Source organism: Lagenorhynchus albirostris, chromosome 3 (assembly GCF_949774975.1).
Source record: "Lagenorhynchus albirostris chromosome 3, mLagAlb1.1, whole genome shotgun sequence".
NCBI lineage: Eukaryota > Metazoa > Chordata > Mammalia > Artiodactyla > Delphinidae > Lagenorhynchus > Lagenorhynchus albirostris.
In genome coordinates, this window is record NC_083097.1 from 152687081 (window position 1) to 152714134 (window position 27054).

Sequence of the window (27054 nt, forward strand, 5' to 3'; positions counted from 1 at the left end):
TTACAGGACTTTGAAAGGACTGGGGGAAACAGAGACTCCACTCTTGGAGGTCACACACAAAGTAGTGTGTGCATCGGGACCCAGGGGAAGGAGCAGTGACCCCAGGGGAGACTGAACCAGACCTACCTGCTAGTGTTGGAGGGCCTCCTGCAGAGGTGGGGGGTGGCTGTGGCTCACCATGGGGACAAGGACACTGACAGCAGAAGTTCTGGGAAGAACTCCTTGGCGTGAGCCCTCCCAGAGTCCTCCATTAGCCCCACCAAAGAGCCCAGGTAGTCTCCAGTGTTGGGTTGCCTCAGGCAAAACAACCAACAGGGAGGGAACCCAGCTCCACCCATCAACAGTCAAGTGAATTAAAGTTTTACTGAGCTCTGCCCACCAGAGCAACAGTCAGCTCTACCCACCACCAGTCCCTCCCATCAGGAAACTTGCACAAGGCTCGTACATAGCTTCATCAACAAGAGAGGGCAGACAGCAGAAGCAAGAAGAACTACAATCCTGCAGCCTGTGGAACAAAAACCACATTCACAGAAAGATAGACAAGATGAAAAGGCTACGTACCAGATGAAGGAACAAGATAAAACCCCAGAAAAACAACTAAATGAAATGGAGATAGGCAACCTTCCAGAAAAAGAATTCAAAATAATGATAGTGAAGATGATCCAGGACCTCGGAAAAAGAATGGAGGCAAAGATGGAGAAGACACAAGAAATGTTTAACAAAGACCTAGAAGAATTAAAGAACAAACAAACAGAGATGAACAACACAATAACTGAAATGAAAACTACACTAGAAGGCATCAATAGCAGAATAACTGAGGCAGAAGAACGGATAAGTGGCCTGGAAGACAGAATGGTGGAATTCACTGCAGCGGAACAGAATAAAGAAAAAAGAATGAAAAGAAATGAAGACAGCCTAAGAGACCTCTGGGTCTTAAACACATTAAACACAAAAGCATTTGCATTATAGGGGTCCCAGAAGGAGAAGAGAGAGAGCAAGGACCCAAGAAAATATTTGAAGAGATTATAGTCGAAAACTTCCCTAACATGGGAAAGGAAATAGCCACCAAAGTCCAGGAAGTGCAGAGAGTCCCATACAGGATAAACCCAGGAGAAACACACTGATACACATAGTAATCAAATTGGCAAAAATTAAAGACAAAGAAAAGTTATTGAAAGCAGCAAGGGAAAAACAACAAATAACTTACAAGGGAACTACCGTAAGGTTAACAGGTTATTTCTCAGCAGAAACTCTACAAGCCAGAAGGGAGTGTCATAATATACTTAAAGTGATGAAAGAAAGAACCTACAACCAAGATTACTCTACCCGGCAAGGATCTCCTTCAGATTTGATGGAGAAATCAAAAGGTTTACAGACAAGCAAAAACTAAGAGAATTCAGCACCACCAAACCAGCTCTACAACAAATGCTAAAGGAACTTCTCTAAGTGGGAAACACAAGAGAAGAAAAAGACAAAAACAAACCCCAAACAATTAAGAAAATGGTCATAGGAACACACGTATCGATAATTACCTTAAACGTGAATGGATTATATGCTCCAACCAAAAGACACAGGATTGCTGAATGGATACAAAAACAAGACCCATATATATGCTGTCTACAAGAGACCCACTTCAGACCTAGGGACACATGCAGACTGAAAGTGAGGGGATGGAAAAAGATATTCCATGCAAATGGAAATCAAAAGAAATCTGGAGTAGCAATACTCATATCAGATAAAATAGACGTTAAAATAAAGAATGGTACAAGAGACAAGGAAGGAAACGACATAATGATCAAGGGATCAATCCAAGAAGAAGATATAACAATTATAAATATATATGCACCCAACATAGGAGCACCTCAATACATAAGGCAACTGCTAACAGCTATAAAACAGGAAATTGACAGTAACACAATAATACTGGGGGACTTTAACAGCTCACTTACACCAATGGACAGATCATCCAAAATGAAAATAAATAAGGAAACAGAAACTTTAAATGACACAAAAGACCAGATAGATTTAATTGATATTTATAGGATATTCCATCCAAAAACTGCAGATTACACTTTCTTCTCAAGTGCGCACGGAACATTCTCCAGGATAGATCACATCTTGGGTCACAAATCAAGCCTCAGTAAATTTAAGAAAATTGAAATCATATCAAGTGTCTTTTCTGACCACAATGCTATGAGATTAGAAATGAATTAAAGGGAAAAAAACGTAAAAACACAAACACATGGAGGCTAAACAATATGTTAGTAAATAACCAAGAGATCACTGAAGAAATCAAAGAGGAAATTTAAAAAAACCTAGAGACAAATGACAATGAAAACACATGATCCAAAACCTATGGGATGCAGCAAAAGCAGTTCTAAGAGGGAAGTTTATAGCTATACAAGCCTACCTCAAGAAACAAGAAAAATCTCAAATAAACAATCTAACCTTACACCTAAAGGAACTAGAGAAAGAACAAACAAAACCCAAAGTTAGCAGAAGGAAAGAAATCATAAAGATCAGAGCAGAAATAAATGAAATAGAAACAAAGAAAACAATAGCAAAGATCAATAAAACTAAAAGCTGGTTCTTTGAGAAGATAAACAAAATTGATAAACCATTAGCCAGACGCATCAAGAAAAAGAGGGAGAGGACTTAAATCAATAAAATTAGAAATGAAAAAGGGGAAGTTACAACAGACACTGCAGAAATACAAAGCATCCTAAGAGACTACTACAAGCAACTCTATGCCAATAAAATAGACAACCTGGAAGAAATGGACAAATTCTTAGAAAGATATAACCTTCCAAGACTGAACCAGGAAGAAATAGAAAATATGAACAGACAAATCACAAGTAATGAAATTGAAACTGTGATTAAAAATCTTCCAACAAACAAAAGTCCAGGACCAGATGGCTTCACAGGTGAATTCTATCAAACATTTAGAGAAGAGCTAACACCCATCCTCCTCACACTCTTCCAAAATATTGCAGAGGAAGAAACACTCCGAAACTCATTCTATGAGGCCACCATCACCCTGATACCAAAAGCAGATAAAGATACTACAAAAAAAGAAAATTACAGACCGATATCACTGATGAATATAGATGCAAAAATCCTCAACAAAATACTAGCAAACAGAATCCAACAACACATTAAAAGAATCATACACCATGAATAAGTGGGATTTATCCCAGGGATGCAAGGATTCTTCAATATACACAAATCAATCAATATGATACACCACATTAACAAATTGAAGAAGAAAAACCATATGATCATCTCAATAGATGCAGAAAAAGCTTTTTTTTTTTTTTTTTTTTGCATTACGCGGGCCTCTCACTGTTGTGGCCTCTCTCATTGCGGAGCACAGGGTCCGGACGTGCAGGCTCAGCGGCCATGGCTCACGGGCCCAGCCTCTCTGTGGCATGTGGGATCTTCCTGGACCAGGGCACGAACCCGTGTCCCCTGCATCGGCAGGTGGACTCTCAACCACTGCGCTACCAGGGAAGCCCCAGAAAAAGCTTTGGAAAAAATTCAACACCCATTTATGATAAAAACTCTCCAGAAACTGTGCATAGAGGGAACCTACCTCAACATAATAAAGACCATATATGACAACCCACAGCAAACATTCTCAATGGTGAAAAACTGAAAGCACTTCCTCTAAGATCAGGAACAAGACATGGATGTCCCCTCACACCACTATTATTCAACATAGTTTTGGAAGTCCTAGCTGTGGCAATCAGAGAAGAAAAATAAATAAAAGGAATGCAAATTGGAAAAGAAGAAGTAAAACTGTCACTGTTTGCAGATGACATGATACTATACATAGAGAAGCCTAAAGATGCCACCAGAAAATGACTAGAGCTAATCAATGAAATTGGTAAAGTTGCAGGATACAAAATTAATGCACAGAAATCTCTTGCATTCCTATACACTAATGATGAAAAATCTGAAAGAGAAATTAAGGAAACACTTCCATTTACCATTGCAACAAAAAGAATAAAATGCCTAGGAATAAACCTACCTAGGGAAAAAAAAGGCCTGTATGCAGAAAACCATAAGACACTGATGAAAGAAATTAAAAATGATACCAACAGATGGAGAGATATACCATATTCTTGGATTGGAAGAATCAATATTGTGAAAATGACTATACTACACAAAGCAATCTACAGATTCAATGCAATCCCTATCAAATTACCAATGGCATTTTTTACGGAACTAGAACAAAAAATCTTAAAATTTGTATGGAAACACAAAAGACCCCGAATAGCCAAAGCAGTCTTGAGGGAAAAAAATGGAGCTGGAGGAATCAGCCTCCCTGACTTCAGACTATACTACAAAGCTACAGTAATCAAGACAATATGGTACTGGCACAAAAACAGAAACACAGATCAATGGAACAAGATAGAAAGCCCAGAGATAAACCCACGCACCTATGGTCAACTAATCTATGACAAAGGAGGCAAGGATACACAATGGAGAAAAGACAGTCTCTTCAATAAGTGGTGCTGGGAAAACTGGACAGCTACATGTAAAAGAATGAAATTATAACACTCCCTAACACCATATACAAAAATAAACTCAAAATGGATTAGAGACCTAAATGTAAGACCGGACATTATAAAACTCTTAGATGAAAGCATAGGAAGAACACTCTTTGACATAAATCACAGCAAGATCTTTTTTGATCCACCTCCTAGAGTAATGGAAATAAAAACAAAAATAAACAACTGGGACCTAATGAAACTTCAAAGCTTTTGCACAGCAAAGGAAACTATAAACAAGACGAAAAGACAACCCTCAGAATGGGAGAAAATATTTGCAAATGAATCAATGGACAAAGGATTAATCTCCAAAATATATATGCAGCTCAATATTTTTTGTTTGTTTATTTGTTTGTTTTTTACGGTACGTGGGCCTCTCACTGTTGTGGCCTCTCCCGTTGCGGAGCACAGGCTCCGGACACACCGGCTCAGCGTCCATGGCTCATGGGCCCAGCCGCTCCATGGCATGTGGGATCTTCCTGGACCAGGGCACAAACCCATGTCCCCTGCATCGGCAGGCGGACTCTCAACCACTGCGCCACCAGGGAAGCCCCAATGCAGCTCAATATTAAAAAAACAAACAACTGAATCCAAAAATGGGCAGAGGACCTAAATAGACATTTCTCCAAAGAAAACATACAGACGGCCAAGAAGCACATGAGAAGCTCCTCAACATCACTAATTATTAGAGAAATGCAAATCAAAAGTACAGTGAGGTATCACCTCACACCAGTTAGAATGGGCATCATCAGAAAGTCTACAAACAACAAATGCTGGAGAGGGTGTGGAGAAAATGGAACCCTTTTGCACTGTTGGTGGGAATGTAAATTGATACAGCCACTATGGAGAACAGTATGGAGGTTCCTTAAAAAACTAAAAAGAGAATTACCACATGATCCAGCAATCCCACTACTGGGCATATACCCAGAGAAAACCATAATTCAAAAAGACACATGCACCCTAATGTTCATTGCAGCACTATTTACAATAGCCAGGTCATGGAAGCAGCCTAAATGCCCATTGACAGACGAATGGATAAAGAAGATGTGGTACATATATACAATAGAATATTAGCCATAAAAAGGAACGAAACTGGGTCATTTATTGAGACATGGATGGATCTAGAGACTGTCATACAGAGTGAAGTAAGTCAGAAAGAGAAAAACAAATATCATATATTAACGTGTATATGTGGAAACTAGAAAAATGGTACAGATGAACCAGTTTGCAGGGCAGAAACTGAGACACAGATGTAGAGAACAAATGTATGGACACCAAGGGGGGAAAGCGGTGGGGGGGTTGGGGTGGTGGTGTGATCAATTGGGCGATTGGGATTGACATGTATACACTGATGTGTATAAAACTGATGACTAGGGCTTCCCTGGTGGCGCAGTGGTTGAAGAGTCCGCCTGCTGATGCAGGGGACATCGGTTCGTGCCCTGGTCCGGGAAGATCCCACGTGCCGCGGAGCGGCTGGGCCCGTGAGCCATGGCCGCTGAGCCTGCACGTCTCGAGCCTGTGCTCCGCAACGGGAGAGGCCACAACAGTGAGAGGCCCGCGTACCGCAAAAACAAAACAAAACAAAACAAAACTGATGACTAATAAGAACCTGCTGTATAAAATAATAAATAAAAATTAAAAAACGTTTCTTCACATTGAGTTATATTCCTTGCTGACAAATTTGTAACAGATATAACAAGATTTTATTTAGCTTATATTAAACCTAGGCACAATAAAAGTATCATACTTAATGTTGATGACTCTAAAAAAAACAAAAAACAAAGAAACAATACTATATCACTTCATGGGTAGTGCAAGTATCTTATAACAACAAAATATTTCTAATTCCTCTTTCCTATCCCTGTATCACTGCTATCATTCAGTTAACTTACCTCTAAGCTATAATCATTGAGTATCTTGTTGCTTTATTATCTTGAATGAACTGTTATCTATTAAATCAATTAAGAACAAAAAATTTAAGGTTTTCATTTTACCTTCACTTATTTCTTCTCTAATGGAGATCTCTTTATGTAGATCCAAGTTTCTGACCTATGTTGCTTTCCCTCTTTCTGAAGAATTCTATTAACTCTTCTTTGTTTGTTTTTGGCTGTGTAAGATCTTAGTTCCCTGACCAGGGATGGAACCCATGCCCCATACAATGGAAACACGTAGTCTTAACTACTGGACCGCCAGGGAAGTTCCAATTAACATTTCTTGCAAGGCAGGTCTACTGTCCACAAATTCCTTCAAGTTTTGTTTGTTTGAGGAAGTCTCTATTTATGCTTCATTTTTGAAGGATAGTTTCACAGAATTATGAAAATATAATATAGAATTCTAGGTTGGTGTTTATTTTCTCTCAATACGTTAAATATTTCACTTCACTCTCTTCTCACTTACATAGTTTCTGAGGAGTAGTTGGGTATAATTCTTATCTTTGCTTCTCTATAGGTAAGAAGTCCCCCTTCCCCCAGTTTTTTCAAAATTTTTCTTTATCTTTGATATTCTGCAGTTTGATTATGATATAACAAAGTATAGTTTTTGTTTCTTTTGTTTTTGTTTTCAGCATTTATTCTGCTTGCTGTTCTCTGAACTTCCTGGATCTGTGGTTTGGTGTCTGACATTAATTTGGGGGAAATTCTCATTCATTAATGTTTGAAATATTGCTTCTGTTCTTTTCTGTCTTTTCCTTCTGATATTCCTGTTACACCTATATTATACTTTTGGTTGTTATCCCACAGTTCTTGGATAGTCTATTTCATTTTTTTCAGTCTTTTCTCTCTTCTCTTTCCAGTTTTGGAAGCTTCTATTGACATATCCTCAAGCTCAGAGATTCTTTCCTCAGATGTGTCCAGTCTACTAATGACCCATCAAAGGGATTCTTCATTCTGCTACAGCGTTTTGGATCTCTAGTATTTCCCTTTGATTCTTTCTTAGAATTTCCACCTGTCTGCTTACCTTATGCATGTGTTCTCTTATGTCATCTACTTTTTCCGTTAGAGTTCTTAGCATATTAGTCATAGTTATTTTAAATTCATGATTTGATAATTCCAGCATCCCTGCCATATCTGACTCTGATGCTTGCTTTGTCTCTTCAAATGGCATTTTTTTGTCTTGTAATATGCATTGTAATTTTTTTGTTGTTGAAAACCAGACATAATGTACTGGGTGAAAGTAACTCTGGTGAATAGTCTTTTAGGAATGTGGTGGTAAGGTGTCAGAGTAGGAGAAGCATTCTGTAGTCCTATGATTTGGTCTCAGTCTTTCAATGAGCCTGTGCTCCTGGGCTGTGAAGTTTACAAATGCCTCTTAGTACCCACCCACCCCCACCCCCCAATGGTTGAAGTTAGGTATTTTCCTTCTCCCAGTGTTAAACACTGATAAAATCTCAGTCGGTTAGGCTCTGGTAAAATAGTTTTTCTTGAGGGCAGGCCTTGTTAAGAAGAAAAGAATGCTTTGGCATATGTCAAAATGGTTACTTTTCCACTCCCCCTGATGGGAGCCCAAGGAGATTTTCCCTGATATTCAGGGGGATTCATAGACACTTAACCTGGTTGAGCTCCTGTGGATTAAATTCACAGAAGTGAGGGCCCCCTCTGAAGTTTTTAATTTTCAGACTTATCCACACTGAGCATCTAGCAATTTGTAAATTACAGTTCAGACTTTCCTACCCTGGTACTGGTTCCTGAGGAGGTTTCTGCTTGTGGGTTTCTGCTACAGTAAGTTGTGATTATTTGTATCCACTTTTCTGTCTCTCCAATTTTGGGGGCTGTGGTTTGCCCTGTGACCTTGCTTCTTTGACAGATCTAAGAAAAGTTGCTGATATTCCAGTGTTTTTTTCTTTCTTTCTTATTCTTAGAATGGAGTGTTGATTTCTAAGCTCCCTACATGCCAGACTGGAATCACTGTGATTTTCATTTGCATTTTCCTAATTATTAGTGTGTTGAGCATCTATTCATGTGCTTGTGCACCATTTGTATATCATCTCTGAAAAAATGTCCGTTCAAGTCCTTTGCCTATTAAAAAATTGGATTATTTGCGTTTTTGTTGTTAAATTGTAGGAGTATATATATTCTATATATTTTATATAGATTTGTAAATATTTTATCCCATTCCTTAAGTTTCTTTTTCACTCTGTGGATTGTGTCTTTTGATGTACAGAAGTTTTAATTTTCATATAGTCTCATTTATCTATTTTTTCTTTTACTGTCTTGTCACATCCAAGAAATCATTGCCAAATTCAAAGTCATGAATATTTTCCCCAATGTATGCCTCTAGGAGTTTTATAGTATTAGATTGTATATTTGGGCCTTTGATTTGATCCATTTAGAGTTAATTTTTGTATATGGTGTAAGGTAAGGGTCCAACTTTATTCTTTTGCATGTGGATATCCAATTTTCCCAGCACCATTTGTTAAAGACTATCTTTCCCCCAGTGAATAGTCTTGACACCCTAGCTGAAATTCATTTAACCATATGTGCAAGAGTTTATTTCTGAGCTCTCTATTCTATTCCATTGGTCTATATGTCTGTGTTTATGCCAGTACCACATTGTTTAGCTTTGTAGTAAGGTGTTTTTTGTTTTGTTTTGTTTTTTGGAGGTGGCATCAGCCTTTATTGTGGGGTCTGCACAGTAAGTGCCAGGCCCCTTCTGCTGAGGGAAGGCTGAGACTCCAGCCTGGACCGACCATCCAGTCTCCAATGAGCCCATCCTCCTGTGCACGGGGATCTGGGTCCTGTGGGGTAACTCTGCCTCCATCACCCCCTCCCACGTGCTCGGGTGCGTTGCTAGTCAGGAAGCAGGAGCCAGGGCGGGTGGCGGGTCACCTGGTGCAGCAGGCCTGGGGCTCGGGCCCTGGCCCGGCAGCTGCAGAGCCCCAGCTGGAAGCAAGGGCCGTGGCCCCGGCCATGCCACCCTCAGGCTCTGGGTCCAGGCTCTCGTAGATGGTGGGCAGCGAGGTGCGCTGGCTTAGCCTACGGCTAAGGCCAACCAGCAGGGGCTGGGGCAGGGAGGCCACATCCACGTTGTTGCCCAGGCCCAGCCGGGCCAGCACCGGGAACTTGGTGGTGTCCTTGATCGCCTCAGTGAGCTCACGGGCGGTAGCCCGCGGCAGCCGGTTGCTGTTGGGCAGAAGCTGGGTGAGGCGGGGCAGCGTCCAGAGGCTGGGCAGCAGCCGGTGCAGCAGCTCATCACTCAGCCCCGTGAATCTCAGGTCCAGCACTGCCAGCCTGGCGCCCTGGCTGCCCAGGTAGCGCATGATATGCTGCACGTCCCGCACCGACAGTTGTATCCCCGATAGGTTCACGGTCTCCCTTGCCAGCAGAGTCTTCTGGAGGTTGCTCTTGAGGCAGCTCTGGGTCTTCCTTCGGGGCAGGCTGGACCCCTGCTGCCGCTTGGAGTGAGGGGTGAGGTGGTAGATGAGCTGCCGGCAGGTCTTGTCTGAGGACTTCCAGAGCTCATAGTCCTGCGGGGGCAGCGCGACTTGGGGCACTGCAGGTCCCGGGCCAGGTTCACAAGCAGGTCGTGGGAGATGGGGTCCACCAGATTGAGGAAGGCCACATTCCTGTAGAGGATGTCTGTGAGGAGGGTCCCCTCGAGGCCCAGGTCCTGGCGCAGGAGGCGCAGCAGCTGCCGGGCGCGCGCCGGGCGCCGCTCGCGGAGCGTCGACTGGATCTCGCGGAGCCAGCGCACCTGGCGCTCATACGGCGCCGGCCCGCACCCCGCCTCCGCCCCAGCCTCCGAGCCCGCTTCGGGCCCGGGCCGCCGCGCGGCGGGCGCCGAGCCGGCCTGTAATAAGTTTTGAAACCAGAAAGAGTGAGTCCTCCAACTTGTTCTTCTTTTTCAAGATTGTTTTGTCTTTTTGGAAGTTCCCTTGAACTTCCATATGAACTTTAGGATGGATTTTTCTACCGTGCATAAAATGCCATTGGGATTTTGATGGAGATTGGGTTAAAAATGTAGATCACTGAGTATTGTGGAAATCTTAACAATACTGTTTTCTAATCTATGAACATGGGTTGTCTCTCCATTTATCTATGTTTTCTTTCATTTATTTCAGCAATGTTTTGTAGTTTTCAGTGTGGAAATCTTTTACCCCCTTGACTAAGCTAATTCCTAGGTATTTTATTCTTTTTGATGTTATTGTAAATGGAATTGTTTATTAATTTCCTTTTGCGGTTGTTCATTGTTAGTGTATAGAAATGCAACTAATTTTTTAGTGTTGATTTTATACCTTGCAATTTTGCTGATTTCATTTATTAGTTCTAAGAGGTCCCCCCCACTCCCCGCTTTGGTGTGTGTGTGGAGTTTTCTACATATAGTATAATGTCATCTGTGAATGGAGATAATTTTACTTTCTCTTTCCCAATTGGGATGCCTTTTATTTCTTTTTCTTGATTGACTGCTCTGGTTAGAACTTCCAATTATATGTTGAATAGAAGTGGCAAAACCAGGTATCCTTGTCTTATTCCCCATCTTAGAGGAAAAGTCTCTCACCACTGAATAGGATGTTAGCTGTGGGTTTTTCATATACGACTTTTATTATGTTGAGAGAGTTTCTTTCTATTCCTAGTTTCTATAGTGTTTTATCATGAGAGGGTGTTGAATTTTGTCAAATGCTTTTTCTGCAACAATTGAGATGATCATGTGTTTTTCCCCTTCATTTTGTTAATATGTATTCTACATTGATTGATTTTCATATGTTGAGCTATCCTTTATTCCAGGAATAAATCCCACTTGGCCATTGTGTATAATCTTTTAATATGCAGCTGAATTCAGTTTGCTAGTATAGGCATACCTCGTTTTACTGTGCTTCATTTTATTGTGCTTTGCAGATATTGTGCTTTTTACAAATAGAAGGTTTGTGGCAACCCTACATCAGGCAAGTCTGTTGGCCCCATTTTTCCAACAGCATTTGCTCACTTCATGTCTCTGTGTCACATTTTGGTCATTCTCACAATATTTCAAAAATTTCATTATTATTATATTTGTTATGGTGATCTATAGGAGTGGTTTTGTTTTTTTTTTTCTGGCTGCTCCGCGCAGCTTGTGGGATCTTAGTTCCCCAACCAGGGATTGAACCTGGGCCCCAGAAGTAAAAGTCCTGAGTCCTAACCACTGGACCGCCAGGGAATTCCTGATGATGAGTGATCTTTTTTTTTTTTTTTTTGTGGTACGCGGGCCTCTCACTGCTGTGGCCTCTCCCGTTGTGGAGTACAGGCTCCGGACGTGCAGGCTCAGCGGCCATGGCTCACGGGCCCAGCCGCTCTGCAGCATGTGGGATCCTCCCGGACCGGGGCACGAACCTGCGTCCCCTGCATCAACAGGCGGACTCTCAACCACTGCGCCACCAGGGAAGCCCCGATGAGTGATATTTGATGTTACTACTACAACCAGCTGAAGGTTTGGATGATGATTAGCATTGTTTAGCAATGACATATTTTAAAATTAAGTTGTGTACAATTTTTTTTAGACATAATGCTATTGCATACTTAATAGACTACAGGATAGTATAAACATAACTTTTATATGTACCAAGAAACCAAAAAATTTGTGTGACTCCATTTATTGTGACATTTGCTTTATTGTGGTGGTCTGGAACCAAACTTGCTTTATCTCCAGTTCTGCCTGTATATGTTGAGAACTTTTGCATTAATGTTCATAAGGGATATTGGTCTGTAGTTTTCTTTTCTTGTAGTATCTGTGCCTGGCTTTGATATAAAGGCAGTCTTGGCTTTATATTGTCATTCTATGCGTTAAGAAGTAATCCCTCTTCTTCACTTTTTTGGTGTTAGTTCTTCTTTAAATGTTTGATAGAATTTTTCAGTAGAAGTTTTCAGTGAAGCCATCTGGCCTATCATCTTTATTTGTCAGGAGATTTTTGATTACTGATTCAATCTCTTCATTAGTTATGAGTCTATTCAGATTTTCTATTTCTTTGTAATTCTGTCTTGGTAGATCTTTGGTTTCTAAGATTTCATCTAGGTTATCTAGTTGTTGGTACAACTATTCATAGCATTCTCATAATTCTTTTGTTGATTATCAAGAGCAATGTCCCCATTTTCATTTCATTTCTTGTTATTACTGAATAATATTTCATTATATGGCAGTATCACAGTTCATTTACCCATTTACCTATTAAAGTACATCTTATGTTCCTCCAAATTTGGGGCTATTATGAATAAAGCTGCTATAAACATCTATGTGTAAATTTCTGCGTGGACATAAGTTTTCAACTTATTTCAGTAAACAACAAGGAGCGTCATTGCTGAATGAAATGGTAAGAATACATTTAGTGTCTGTAAGATACTGCAAACTGTCTTCCAGTTAAATCACTTTTTAGGTAGATATAAAAACCATGGTTTTCCACCCTTTTTGGGTACTGTGACATTTGTTTATTAACTTTATTATATATATAACGTTCAATAGAAGAAAGTTTTCACTTTCTGCATTTCTTTTCTAACTACCATAATTATTCATCATGATTGTTCTTGAAAATATTTTTCTTATGGAGGAGAGGAGTGTTAAAATATTATCTATTCCAGGTGTGAAATATGCTAGGTTCCTCACTGAAGGAATGAGATCTCCTTCAACTGCCTTCAAATATGTGTTCAAAAGTCATTTCCTCGTTCTGAGGCGCACCCTATTTAGAAATTGCTTTCTCACAAATTTAGATAATATTCATGGTTTATATAAAAGTCAAGAATGTTAATAAAATATTCCAGGAAACATTTTAAAGAATCCAAGACTTAATTTTTTTAAAATTGCTTTCTCATACCCCTGCCAACCCTCTAGCACTCTTGTTGCCCTTACTCTGGTCTACTTTTTATTTTTAAATCTTTCTTATCGCTTCCAAGCTCTCATATAATGTATTTATTTTTTATGCTCATTGTCTATTTGTACTACTGGAAGGTAAACCCATGAGGACAGGGATTTTTGTTTGGTTCCATGATCCTTCCCAAGTGCCCAGAAGTGTCTGGCACATGATATATGCCCCATAAATATTTGTTAAAAGAATGACTTCATGAATCTCCCTGGGTGGATTGCACAGTGGTTGCAACCTAAGGATATGGCCTGACAGACCTTTCAGAGTGAAGTGTCAAACAGCTCCATTATTCCATTATTGGTTGGTCCTCCACACTCTTTCCCTGATCTTTGAGGAGTCAGATTCTGTTTGGCGAACTGTCTTCTTGGAATGTGCTGGAGGTGGCTTTACCTATCAGATCTCTTTTGTGGATCACCTTGATTTTTCCTATCCCACTGTCAGCCTGCACATCGTACACATGTAGGATTCTCAGTTTCCGATAGAATGGGACAGCCTGTCTACCAGTCAGCCATTTGGAGCTTACTGGAATAGCAGGAGGCCACAGCTACGCAGGGCTCACGGAAGGAATTCCTCCTTCAGGACTTGTCAGACCACAAGGGACCTTTTGGATCTCAAGACATCAACTCCTTTTGGAGCTTGGCATTAGGTCCTCCATCTCAGGAAGGAGACTCAAAACAAGGCCTGGCCCAAAGCCAGTCCCCTCTCCCATACTTCAGTTCTGCTCCCAGGATGGGGAACAATATCATTCTTCCTTCCTCCTACAGCATTTACATCAAAGTGTTCACCTTCCTGGGACCCTTGCTTGCCTTCACATCAACTTGGCCCCTAGCAAGGGAGGACACCCAATTAAGCAAATGAAAGTTCCCTTCTTCAGATTGATCCCACTTGTTTTCAGAGTGAACTGTGTGTCATGCTATGTTAAGACAGCTCATGTGTCCAATTGCTGATGTCCACTTAGTGACACTGCTATGCCTAAGATGTTACAACTTCAGTCCAAGTAAAATGGATCAGCTCTACAGCACAGGGATTGGTGGCTGCAAATTTTCTCTGGCACCTTTTGCATAGTAGTGTGGGTTTCTTCCATGGACTTGGGCTGGCTTGATCTCAGGATGGGTTTTCAGGGTACACTTGATATTGTGAAATAAAATTCATATTTTATGGCAAGACAAGAAAAATTTAAATATAAAAATTTTATCTGCCCTTTGGCCTACTCTGTGCATTGTGTATCTGCATTATACATCAACCAAAGCTTCCCCATTGGCAGAAATACCTGCTCAACAATGAAGAACAATATTCTCCTAGCATCAACAAGACAACTCCTTAAAGATGACATTCCTTCCTGATCTTGTAAGGGGCCACGATGATGCTTTGATCTGGACTGTGTAAACTGTCATTTAATGTACAGCCCTCTGTCTCAAAAAACTTATATAATTCTGCCTTGACTTCTAACAGGAGGAACAGTTCTCAGAGCTTTCTGAGATGTTTTTCCTGGATTATAATCGTCAATTTAGCTTGAATTAAATTTTCCATTTTTTTCTTAGATTGACTGATTAATTTTTTTGTTGACAATATGACCTGATGAGGTTAAAACCCCAGGTGTGGTACTGTTCCTCCTTTCTGCCTTCATATGTATTGCTTTCTAAGATGGGACTGTGTGTGTGTGTGTGTGTGTGTGTGTGTGTGTGTGTGTGTGGTGTTTGTTCCCCTACCAGTGAAGAAAACCTTATTTTCTTTAGTAATGTACCTCATAAGGAAGCTCGCCTTGCCAAGGAAGCGTTCATTTTCTTGCAGATGACAAAACTGTCTCCCTGGAGGAAAGAATATTCTTCCTGGCAACATAATATTGCCCTTTAGGAAGCCATAGCCCTAGAACCATCACATAAGGAATGTTTGACACTTCCTGGGCCTGGCTCATCTATAGAACTGGCTTCACCAGGGATCTTAGGTCTCCCATGAAGTTACTTCTAGCTCCCACTTGATTTTCTTTGATTTAAAAAGATCATTCAGATGATAGAGTGTCTGTGTGTTTCCAGTTTGTCCCATTGCAAAAGAATGCCATTTATTCATTCAGTAGGCCTTTGTTAGCACTCCCTCCATGTCACAGCTCAGCTTGGTGATGGGTAAACATTTAGAAGAAAAAGATACTGTTCTTGGCTGAGGAGCTCCTGATCTAGAAAAGGGAGCACAGAGTGACAAGCCACTGAGTGCAATGTGATAGGGGCTCACATTAGGGACGCACGGTGGTGTGGGAGCCCAGAGGCTCTGGGAAGGTTTTATAAGGGAGAGAACTTTGAGGTGAGCCTTCAAGGGTGTGTAGGATTTTGTTATGCTGGGGGCGGGGGGGCGCATGGCGGGATAACTCTGCAGTCAGAGGGAATCACCAGTGAAAAGTTCAAAGTGTGAAAGGGTATTTGATGTTCCTTGAATAATACAGTGAGAAACCCCATGAGATTTGAGTGTGGAGATGAGAGTGGCTTTGAATGAGAGGTGTGTACTTTCTTCTATTGTTTATGGTGAGCAGCTGAGGGCTGTGAGTCTAGCTGGCAGGTAGAATGAGAGTACGGGCCCAATCTGTATTGGGAGGTGTTGTGGTAGAATTGATCCTGGCCCAGTTTCTTGCTGCCATTTCACCAGGGAATGCAAACTCAACATCCAGGGGCTTGGGCTCTTATTCTTTTTGAGCTCCAATCTCCCCATCAACTGCGACAGGCACTTATATTTGAAAGTTAACAGTGATGTCTGTTTGCTTAACTTGCATAGCATTTTGCAAAGAAACAGCAACTACCATCTGCCAGGTGACCTTTGTTTTTTAAAGAAGATGTTGGGGGTAGGAGTTTAGTAATTTATTTATTTATTTTTGCTGTGTTGGGTCTTTTTTTCTGTGCGAGGGCTTTCTCTAGTTGTGGCAAGAGGGGGCCAGTCTTCATTGTGTTGCGTGGGCCTCTCACAATCGTGGCCTCTCGTTGCGGAGCACAGGCTCCAGATGTGCAGGCTCAGTAGTTGTGGCTCACAGGCCTAGTTGCTCCGCAGCATGTGGGATCTTCCCAGACCAGGGCTCGAACCCATGTCCCCTGCATTAGCAGGCAGATTCTCAACCACTGCGCCACCAGGGAAACGCAGGTGACTTTTTTTTTCAGTTAGAATTTTGGGGCAAAAAAATATGCATGGAATATCTGCATACGTGTATGTAAAAAATCAAACAATCTTTATTCTGAAATATAACATACATAGAGAAAATGTATATTTACAGTTGAAAGAGGAAATAATAAAGTGAATAGCTGCATACTCATCTCTCAGGTTGGGAAACAGACTGTTACCAGAACCATAACTAATCTATTTGTCCCTCCCCCACAAACCACTCAATGTCCCTAACCTCCCCCAGATAACCACTAACCTCACTTATGTATGTCTTCTTTGCTTTTCTTTGTGGTTTTACTTCTATGTATGTACTCCTAAAGAATGCACTGTATAGCTTTGAAAACCCGAGTAGTAAACCCATCTGTGTAAGGAAAGGGCAGTATGGCCACTGTTAAATGAAGCTCCAGAGGTTACACTGAACAGAGGTTCTGAGGCATACCTCAGAACTTCCCTCTCAGGGAAGGTGGTGGGGAAGATCGTGAGTGAGTCTTGGAGGGTCTCATCACAGTTGGGAAATCCCACAGGGTTCCGGAGTTTCCAGGTGCTGCACATCTGGCAGCATTATGATAGGAGGAAGGGGCTATTTCTATGTGGTGGGCTGAGCGTTCTCAGCTGATGCAGGCAGCAGGGCATGGAACAGAGCAGGAACTTTTCCTGTATAACCAAGTACAGATGAAAATCAGGACCAGGCTCAGTAGGCCGTGTGTATTCCGGTTATAAAGACGGTGCAATGAAAGTCAGCACCAAGAGATTCTCCTTCAACGTTTTCCTGGGGATTTTCATCACTTCTTTCCATGTTGGGTCTTCTGGTTCTTCTAACCCATCTCTTCCCCTTTCTTGTTTATCTCTTTTGTTTTTGTGGAGAACATCACAGTAACCTTTCAAGAAAAGATGCTTGGGAGGTCAATTTTTAGACTTTGAATGCCTGAAAATATCCTTATTCAACCTTCCCCCTTGACTGCTGGTTTGTCTTGGATATGAAATTCTAGGATGGAAATAATTTTCTTTCAATATTTTGAAATGATTACTCCTTTGTCTTCTTCCCTCCAGAGTTGTTGTTGATAAATCTAAAGCCATTGTGATTCTTGATGTTTTTGTGTATGACTTGGTTTTTTCCTCTTTTCAAGTTTTTGGAATCTTCTATTTGTCCCCAGTGTTCTGGAATTTCACAGTAACTTTCCTTGGTGTGGGTCTGTAGGTTTTTGAAGCTTTCTTCCAACCTTCAAGTCAAGATCTTCAGTTCTGGCAACATTTCTAAAATTATTATTATTTTTTGTGGTTGTTGATTATCTTCTCCCCTCCATTTTCTCATTTAGGTGGTTGAGCTCCTGGAGAGTTTCTCTCATTTTTCTCATCTTTTCCAGCCCTTTTTTTTTTTGCCCTCCTTATTGAGAGAGTTTCTCAAATTATCTTCCAACTTTTACATTGCATATTTTCCATTTATGCTTTCAGATTTTGAATTTCCGAGACCTTTTTTTCTTTTTCTGAATCTTCATTCCTTCCTTCCTTTCCCCCTCCATCCCTCTCTCCCTCTTTTCCTTCTATCCTCCTTTCTTTTTTAAAAAATAGCATTGTTGGTCTTCCCTGGTGCCGCAGTGGTTGAGAGTCTGCCGGCCGATGCATGGGACACGGGTTCGTACCCTGGTCCGGGAAGATCCCACATGCCGCGGAGCGCCTGGGCCCGTGAGCCATGGCCGCTGAGCCTGCGCGTCCGAAGCCTGTGCTCCGCAGCGGGAGAGGTCACAACAGTGAGAGGCCCGCGTACCGCCAAAAACAAGAAAAAAAAATAGCATTGTTATTGTTTTAAGGATATTTATTTTTTTTAAGCATGACATTTAAAAATTTTTATTTAGTTAGTTATTTTTGGCTGTATTGGGTCTTCGTTGCTGTGCATGGGCTTTCTCTAGTTGCGGTGAGCCGGGGCCACTCTTCGTTGCAGTGCGAGGGCTTCTCATTGCGGTGGCTTCTCTTGTTGCGGAGCACGGGCTCTAGACGTGCGGGTTTCAACAGTTGTGGCTCGCGGGCTCTAGAGTGCAGGCTCAGTAATTGTGGCGCACGGGCTCAGGTGCCCCCTGGCATGTGGGATCCTCCCAGACGAGGGCTTGAACCCATGTCCCCTGCATTGGTAGGGGGATTCTTAACCACTGCACCACCAGGGAAGTCCCAAGAATATTTAATTTTTTAAAGATTTCAATGATAGTTTTTTAAATCTTAATTAAAAATTTACATACAGTAGTATTCACTATTTTTGGTGTATAATTTGAAGAGTTTTAACCCATGTATAAAATATTCTCCCTGCATAGTGTCTATTTCCTCCAGGTTGCTTCTTTTCTCTTTTGTTTAAATGTGTTCGACATTTTTCTCAGATGTCTAGCAATTCCTGGCTCCCTGCTCATGATTAAGAATGGGGCCTAAGATACTAACTGGGGACTTTTTGAAAACATGGTGGGCCTTGTCAACTGGGAGCTTCACAGTGGGTAATGATGTGGGCCAATTGTTTGGGGTCAGATTCCCCAGTGAGGAGCCCTCCAGACTCTTGCATTCAGCATTTAGTATGTTTTTGGTATTTCCACCCTGTCTTATTCCTTTAAATATATTTTTATTACTTATTAGCTAATGACAGTATCTAGTTACTATTCTGCTGGGAAAGATGAGAAAATCAACATATTTATACTATCTTCCACCATTTCTGCCTCTCCTTTACTGACTTTACTGAAGATGGTTTCTTTGATTATTTCGAAGTCTATTTCCTGGAACCAAAGTCACTGCAGTCATTTTTGGCTCAGTTGTACATGTGAATGTATTCAGTGCTCACTACTGACTTTGTTGCTGTTGTTGCTAGTTTTTCTGTTCATTTTGGCTGAAAATTGTCTTCTAGGACAGTGATTTTCCAACTTTTATGTTCTTAAGGTTCACCTGGAGATCTTAAGACTCTGGTTCAGTAGGTCTGGGACGGGGTCTGAAAGTCTGAGTGTCTGACTGACATCTCCCAGGTGAGGCTGATGCTGCAGATCACACTGCAAGTGGCAAGATTCTAACAGGCTCTTCATGAGTTCTGAAACTTTGAAAACATCTCTCTGATGCCTTGATACTTGTGTGAAATTTGGGCATGACATTTTTGGTCACATTTTTTTCCTCAATGACTTTGCAGACATTGCTGCACTATCTGCTGATGGTGAAAGTTTTTTGGAGATTCTGAAGGTAGCTTGATCTACCCCTTGCAGGTGGCTTGATTTTTGTGTGCTTGTTTCTTTTTGGCCTGGAAGCCACAAGATTGTTGCTTTGCTTTATCTTTGAAATTCAGTGTCTTTGCAGGTGATGTCTCAGTGCTGACTGATGGGTGAGCATCTTTTCTGGGATGTGGTGTGATGCTCTTTTAAATCCGTGGACTCAAAGTTTCTTCTGTTTTGCAAGAGTTACCTGAATCTTTTTGTTTTATTTTCATCTAAATCATTTTTTAAAAAATTGAGATATAGGACTTCCCTGGTGGCACAGTGGTTAAGAACCTGCCTGCCAGTGCAGGGGACACGAGTTCGAGCCCTGATCCGGGAAGATCCCACATGCCATGGAGCAACTAAGCCCGTGTACCACAACTACTGAGCCTGTGCTCTAGATTCCACAAGCCACAACTACTGAACCCACATACCACAACTACTGAAGCCTGCGCACCTGGAGCCCGTGCTCCGCAATAACAGAAGCCACCGCAATGAGAAACCCACACACCTCAACAAAGAGTAACCCCCGCTCATGGCAACTAGAGAAAGCCCATGGACAGCAACGAAGACCCAACGCAACCAAAAAATAAATAAACTTAAATTTAAAAAAATTGAGATATAATTCGCACACTATTTTAGTATATTTATCCTTTTAAAGTATACAATTCAATGGTTTTAAAGTATAGTCACAAAATTGTAAAATCATCACTACTATCTAATTCCACAACATTTTCAACACCCCAGAAAAAACCCCATTCTCCTTATTGGTCACTCCCCATTCCCTCCACCCCCACCACTGGCAAGCACTAATCTACTTCTGTCTCTGTGGATTTGCCTATTCTGCACATTTCACATAATTGGGATCATATAAGATGTGACCTTTCATGTCTGGCTTCTATGGTCTGCATAATGTTTTCAAGGTTCATCCATGTTGTAGCATATATCAGAATTTCATTCCTTTTTATGGCTGAACAGTGTTCTGTTGTATGGATAGATCACATTTTGTTTACCTGTTTATCAGCTGATGGACAAGGGTTCCTGCCACTATCTGAATCATTTTTGAATATTTCTTTTTTTCTCTTGCTTATCTTCTTCAGAGATTCCAACTATTTGTCTAGTGGGATCTCTTTTGTTCTATGTCTGCCATTTTTCTCTAATCTTTTTTTCTGATTTGCTCGTTTTCAATTCATCTTTCTTAATATTTTCTATCCTTTTCTCTCTGTCCCTGATTGTTATCCATAATACCTCATCCCCTCTTCATGGCTTCATATGTGGCCTTTATTTCAGGGATAGTCAAATTCTCCTCTCCCTCTTTTTCCTGAGCTCTGGTAGAAAAAAAATGTTTTCATTTCTTTCTGCTGTCCTATCATTGCTTCACCAAGCACCTGCGATTCAGCTTTGAGACCTTGCATGATGGAGGTGATAGTTTTAGTATACTCTATGAGTTCTTGGGGGCGTATCTTTGCTTATGATGCTCATCTTTTATACGACAAAATCTTTTGGAGAGATGTTCTTCACTTGTTGATTTTTCCTCTTTCTTTTTTTCCTGCAGTATAGATTCTTTGCCTATTAATTTTGTGGTTGAATTCTTCTTGGATGAGCTGTTTTCACAAGGATGGTGTGGGGAGGAGCCAGGGTATTTGCATTATTTCATGGAGACGCCTCATAAGACAGGTGTGTGTGATTGAGGCTGCTGATCTCTCCTCTGCTGAGCTAACCAAGAGCGGCAGCTGCTTCCCCTGGAGCCCCTCTCTACTCCCCATGTTAGCCAGGCAGCAGTTTTCCAGGTCCTGCATGTAACCGCTTCTCTCTCTGAGCACCTTATCTCCTTCCACTCTACTGTATCAAATGTTCTTGTTTTGTCCCAACCCCCCCCCCCCGGTTGGCCACCCACTTGCATGGATGGGTCTGTCCTGCACTGGTCCTGCCTTGAAGGTCTCTGTGGATGGCCCAGTGTTCCCTGCCCCTGGCAGTTTTTCTCATTTTATTTCAGAGTTTGGAGTTAGAGGTTTTCCCTCATTTAATCAAAGACAGAGAGTTGCTGTTTCTCATTTTCTTTTCTTTTCTTTTTCTTTTTTAATGGATATGGGTCCCTTAAAAAATCTTTTTTAATTTAATTTTTAAAATTTTTACTATTTTCATTTTTGGCTGTGTTGGGTCTTCGTTGCTGTGCGCAGGCTTTCTCTAGTTGTGGTGAGAAGGGGCTACTCTTCCCTGCAGTGTGTGGGCTTCATTATTGCGGTGGCTTCTCTTGTTGTGGAGCATGGGCTCTAGGAGTGAGGGCTTTAGAAATTGCAGCAGGCGGGCTCAGTAGTTGTGGCGTGTGGGCTCAGTAGTTGTGGCTTGCAGGTTCTAGAGTGCAGGCTCAGCAGTTGTGGCGCACAGGCTGAGTGGCTCCGAAGCATGTGGGATCTTCCCGGACCAGGGATCGAACCCGTGTCTTCTGCATTGGCAGGTGGATTCTTGACCACTGCACCACCAGGGAAGCACGTGTTTCTCATTTTCTTTGCTGCTTTTGATGGGTTTGGGAGAAGAGGCAGACAGGAAGTCATTAGGAATCCTTTCTCACATGTAATTCCAATAAAAAGAATGACGAAAAGCAAATTAAATACATGTAAATTTCTGAATTCCGTTAAAAATCTTTACAGGGATATCCCCCACCCACACACTCCAGTTTATGATAGTAAAAATAAACGAAATGCCCCAATGTCTCTAAAACCAAATTTCAACTGTATTATATAGTTCATGTTTTAAGTCAAACTATGCCAAACATTGCTTCTGAATTTGGAGAAAATTCAGCCATCTCCATAACATGGTAGAAAACAGTTATCTTACAGAAAGGCAGAAATACTACTTGATATAAAGGAGCAATGGGTGTAAAACACTTGGCAAAGTGTTGCTCCCATTTGAAATCAACATTGGGTTTTTCTCTTTGCCTCATCTCCTTCCCAGTCACAATGGGGACCTGGCCAGGCTGGACCAGGTCCTGGGCAGATACTGTTTTGGAGGGAAATGGAGCTCTCCATCAGGATTGGGCCCTTAGGACAGTCACTGGGACAGCCATCTCCCACCTGGTGCTGTTTTTGGCCCTTGCAGGTCTGTGTCTAATTGCCTGTGGCTTGGGCCTCTCTCTCTGGAGCACTGTGACCTGGAGGGGCCCAGAGCTCTTTGCAGGGCTGATAAGAGACTGGTAATACCTGAAGTCACAATCTCAGGGCTCTCAGCCTTGTGTTTTCCAGCTCAGCCTCTAAAGCCAGTTCTCCAGGCCATCTGGCCTCTGTCACCACTTTGCTTGGTGTTCTCCACCTATGCCCACCCCCTGAAACGGCTACTGGAGTCCTCACGGCAGCTTTTTCACAGTCTTCCCCCCAGCTTAACTGAAATCTCGCTTCCCTCCCCCGTTGACCCTCATCCTCCCTTGTCCTGATCCTCTTGGTGCAGAGCTTGCATTGGGGGGTCCAAATGCTGCTGCCCCTCCCTGCAATTCTGCTCTGCTGTCCTTCTGAAATCCTGTTTGGGCTCATCACCCTCCCCCGCACTACTCACCACCACTTTGGAAGTTCTGGGGCTGTGGCTCTTAGCTTCTGCTCTATGCCTGGGAGATTTCCAGGGCCCACCCTGCTGTGAAGGGTTACCTCTGTGGCTCCCCTGGCTCCCCACAGCACACCAGTCACCCGCAATATGGCCCTGACTCCTGGGCATAGTTCTCTTTATGTGATTGTTTCTACAAGCCCCCCTGGAAGCTCCTCTCCCAAGATAGAGTCTTAGTCATCTGTATCCCATTGTCAAAGTTAGGGGCAGCCTATTGACCAGCACAATCTGTTTTCAGAATAAACAAGACTGGAAGTTAGGAATGTAGAGAAAGAAGCACAGGCTCTGCTTCCCTCTGCTGTGGCTCAGCGTGCCCCTTCCCCAGGCTGGAAGCTTTTCTCCATCTGGCAGTCTCAGGGGACACTTCCTTGCTCCTCCTTCCTCCCTCCATAGCCCTTAACTTCCAGGACAAGTCCTCGGGCCCTGCTTCCAGTTTTCCTTTCTGCCTAGGGAAGCAGACTGGAGGCCTGCGTGGCCTGTGGCCGGTAGTGGGCAGGCATCCTCCCAGCTGGCAGGGGATTGCTGCCTCCCCTCCGTGCCTGGGGCCGGTTTCGGAGGCTCAGGTGAGATTAAGTAAGGGTGCATTGGTGCTGATCCCTGAGCCCTGCTCTGCAGCCTCCAGCGAAGGATTTGACTACTGACTCAAGTAGGGTACCTGCCATGCAGAGGCAGCCTCACGCGGACAGGAAGGGATGAGGCTCCTGAGGTGGTGAGGTGTCTTGCCTCTCCTTTGGTGAGAGGCTCTTGGGGGCCAATGAGGAGGGAGGCCAAGCAGGGGCGTGGGAAGAGCTCGAGAGGGAGAGTTGGGAGCCCAGGTTGGGATCCCCTCTAGGCAGGTATTCATTGCTGCCTGCTGTCAGCTCTTCCAGTCCCAAGGTCACAGGTAGAGGGAGCAGATTGTCTGGGAACTTTCCTGGGACTAGAAAAGAGTGGGTGGTTAGTCAAAGAGTTGTGTTTCACCAGGTCTGATTCTTCCACCCATTTATCCCTGCAAATATACAGAAGTAAAGAAATACAACAATGGACTCACATGTACCCATTCTCTAGATTGAATAATTACCAAGATTGTGCTGTATTTACTTTGTTACTTTTTCTTTGCTGAAGTATTTTAAGGCAAAGCTCAGACATTTTGCCATGTCACTTCTAAATACTTTGTTATGCATCTTTCAAAAATATGACAGCTACTTTCATACCATAATGCCATTATCATACTTAACAAAATTAACAATGGTTCCTTGGTATAAACTAATATCAGTTCATAGTTGAATTTCTTTGGTGTAGTTTTACTACTGTTTGTCATGTAAGACCCAACATTTGGTTGTGATAGCTCTTAAGTCTGTTTTGATGGACAGCATTCTCCCTTTTATTCTGGGTCAATGACATGTTGCTGACACTGGTCATCCTGTATAATGGCTCTCAGACTCTCAATCTGTTTATCTGTATAGTAGATAGTGTTGCTGCCCTGCCAGATTCTCTTTACTGGCACACCCAACATTTTAAAAAAATTAATTAATTAATTAATTAATTAATTTTTATTTATTTTTGGCTGCGTCGGGTCTTAGCTGGGGCATGCGGGATCTTCGTTGAGGCATGTGGGATCTTCTGTTGCGGCGCACGGGCTCTTTGTTGTGGTGTGTGGGCGTCTCTCTAGTTGTGGCCTGCGGGTTTTCTCTCTCTAGTTGTGGCACACAGGTTCCAGAGCGCATGGGCTCTGTACTTTGCGGAACGTGGGCTCTAGGCTCTAGTTGAGGCGCACGAGCTCAGTAGTTGTGGCCCACAGGTTTAGTTGCCCCACGGCATGTGGGATCTTAATACCCCGAACAGAGATCAAACCCGTGTCCCCTGCACTGTAAGGTGGATTCTTTACCACTGGACCACCAGAGAAGTCCCTGGCACACCCAACTTTTGTCTGCAGTGAATGTTGGCTGTAAGGGCTCACAGCTGCCCTCTACTCAGGGCAATTGCTTGTAGAAAATTGCTCTTAGCCTACCTGAGCTCACCCTCTTCATGGCCCGCAGCCAGTGATTGACAGGGGTACTAAAGCCTAGCTTCCTTGACCTGAGGAGGGACAATACTGTAGTGGTGCTCATGCTCCAGAGCTTTCCAGGGGACTAGGCAGAGCCTAGACTTCAACTGAAAGCACTCATTTTCTCAGCTTCTTCCCCTGTCCTACTCTGCCTCCCTCAGTTCCTTGCAGGTTTCTTTTGAGAGCACTTGCATGAGAATCCTAGGGTCAAACTGTGCTTCTAGGAGACCTAAGTCTATTTTCTTCCTCAGAGTATCACTTAACTTTTACTTTGATTTCTTGAATACCTACAAATGGAAATGAACTCTGGAGGCCTAGTCAGAAGCAGGTTCAACTCTTTATAGCAAGATTACTTCATCATATTGTAAGCCATCTGGAGGCATAGGGGATCAATGAATTCAGTCTGATCTCTCTGTTGTGAAGTTCTCTATCAACCTCTCATCTAGACACTCCACCCATTGATCATTCCCTGACTCAGTTACTGCATTAAGGGTGGGAAGGAGGATATTTTTCTAATTCTTTTTCTAACATCATTTCTTCCACATTTATCACCTGGAATATTTCCATAGGGAAGAATTTTCCCCGATCAATGAAAGCGATTTGGTTATCCTGCAATGCAATTTATTCAGGAAAGGTTAGTTTCTTTCCTGTTAATTGACAATGCTCAGTAAAGAGGTGATGCCCTTTACTTCCTGGTTCTGTTACCATTATTACTCATGTCATCGTTTATTTCAGTATCAAAATATATGTGTATAAAAATTGAGATAAAACTCATATAACATAAAATTCACCATTTTAACCTTTTAAAAGTGTACAATTCAGTGGTTTTTAGTATAATCACAATATTGTGCAACCATCATCACTATCTAATTCCAGAACATTTTATCACCCAAAAGGCAACCCCACCTTTAAGCAGTCACTCCTCATTACTCCCCAGCCCCAGCCCCTGGAAACCATTAATCTACTTCCTGTCTCTATGGATTTGCCTATTCTGGACATTTCATATAAATGGAATCATACAATACGTGGCTTTTTGTGTCGGGCTTCTGTCCCTTGGCTAAATGTTTTCAAGTTTCATCCGTGTTGTAACATGTATCGGTACTTCATTATTATTCATTCACTATTGACTGATATTCCACATTTTGTTTATCCATTAATTGGTTGATGGATATTTGGGTTGTTTCCATTTTTTGGCTATTAGGAATAATGCTACTATGAACATTGAGGTACAAGTTTTTGTGTGAACATATCTTTTAAAGTAGCTAGAGGTAGAATTGCTGGTCATATGGTAACTCTATGTTACCTTTTTTTTTTTTTTTGGCTGCGTCTTTGTTGCTGCACGCGGGCTTTCTCTAGTTGCGGTGAGTGGGGGCTACTCTTTGTTGTGGTGCACAGGCTTCTCATTGTGGTGGCTTCTCTTGTTTCGGAGCATAGGCTCTAGGTGTGCGGGCTTCAGTAGTTGCAGCATGTGGGCTCAGTAGTTGTGGTTCGCGGGTTCTAGAGCGCAGGCTCAGTAGTTGTGGCGCACGGGCTTAGTTGCTCCGCAGCATGTGGGATCTTCCCGGACCAGGGCTTGAACCTGTGTCCCCTGCATTGGCAGGCAGATTCTTAACCACTGCGCCACCAGGGAAGCCCTATGTTACCTTTTTAAGGAACTGCTAAACTGTTCTCCACAGCCTCTGTTCTGTTTACATTCCCACCAGCTATGTG

General features: G+C 42.3%; 1 protein-coding gene and 1 non-coding gene across 2 annotated transcripts; both read right to left on the reverse strand.

Annotated features, from left to right (window-relative positions):
* Positions 1-9280: 9280 nt before the first annotated feature.
* LOC132518437 (leucine-rich repeat-containing protein 75B-like) lies at positions 9281-25327 on the reverse strand. Its single transcript, XM_060146392.1, is given in 3 exon segments — positions 9281-10014; positions 10017-10337; positions 25319-25327. Coding segments are annotated over 3 exon segments (972 nt in total). The 3' UTR covers positions 9281-9372.
* On the reverse strand, positions 11610-11681 carry TRNAK-UUU (transfer RNA lysine (anticodon UUU)). The gene has a single exon. It is a non-coding gene; the product is annotated as a tRNA-Lys (tRNA).
* Positions 25328-27054: the final 1727 nt, after the last annotated feature.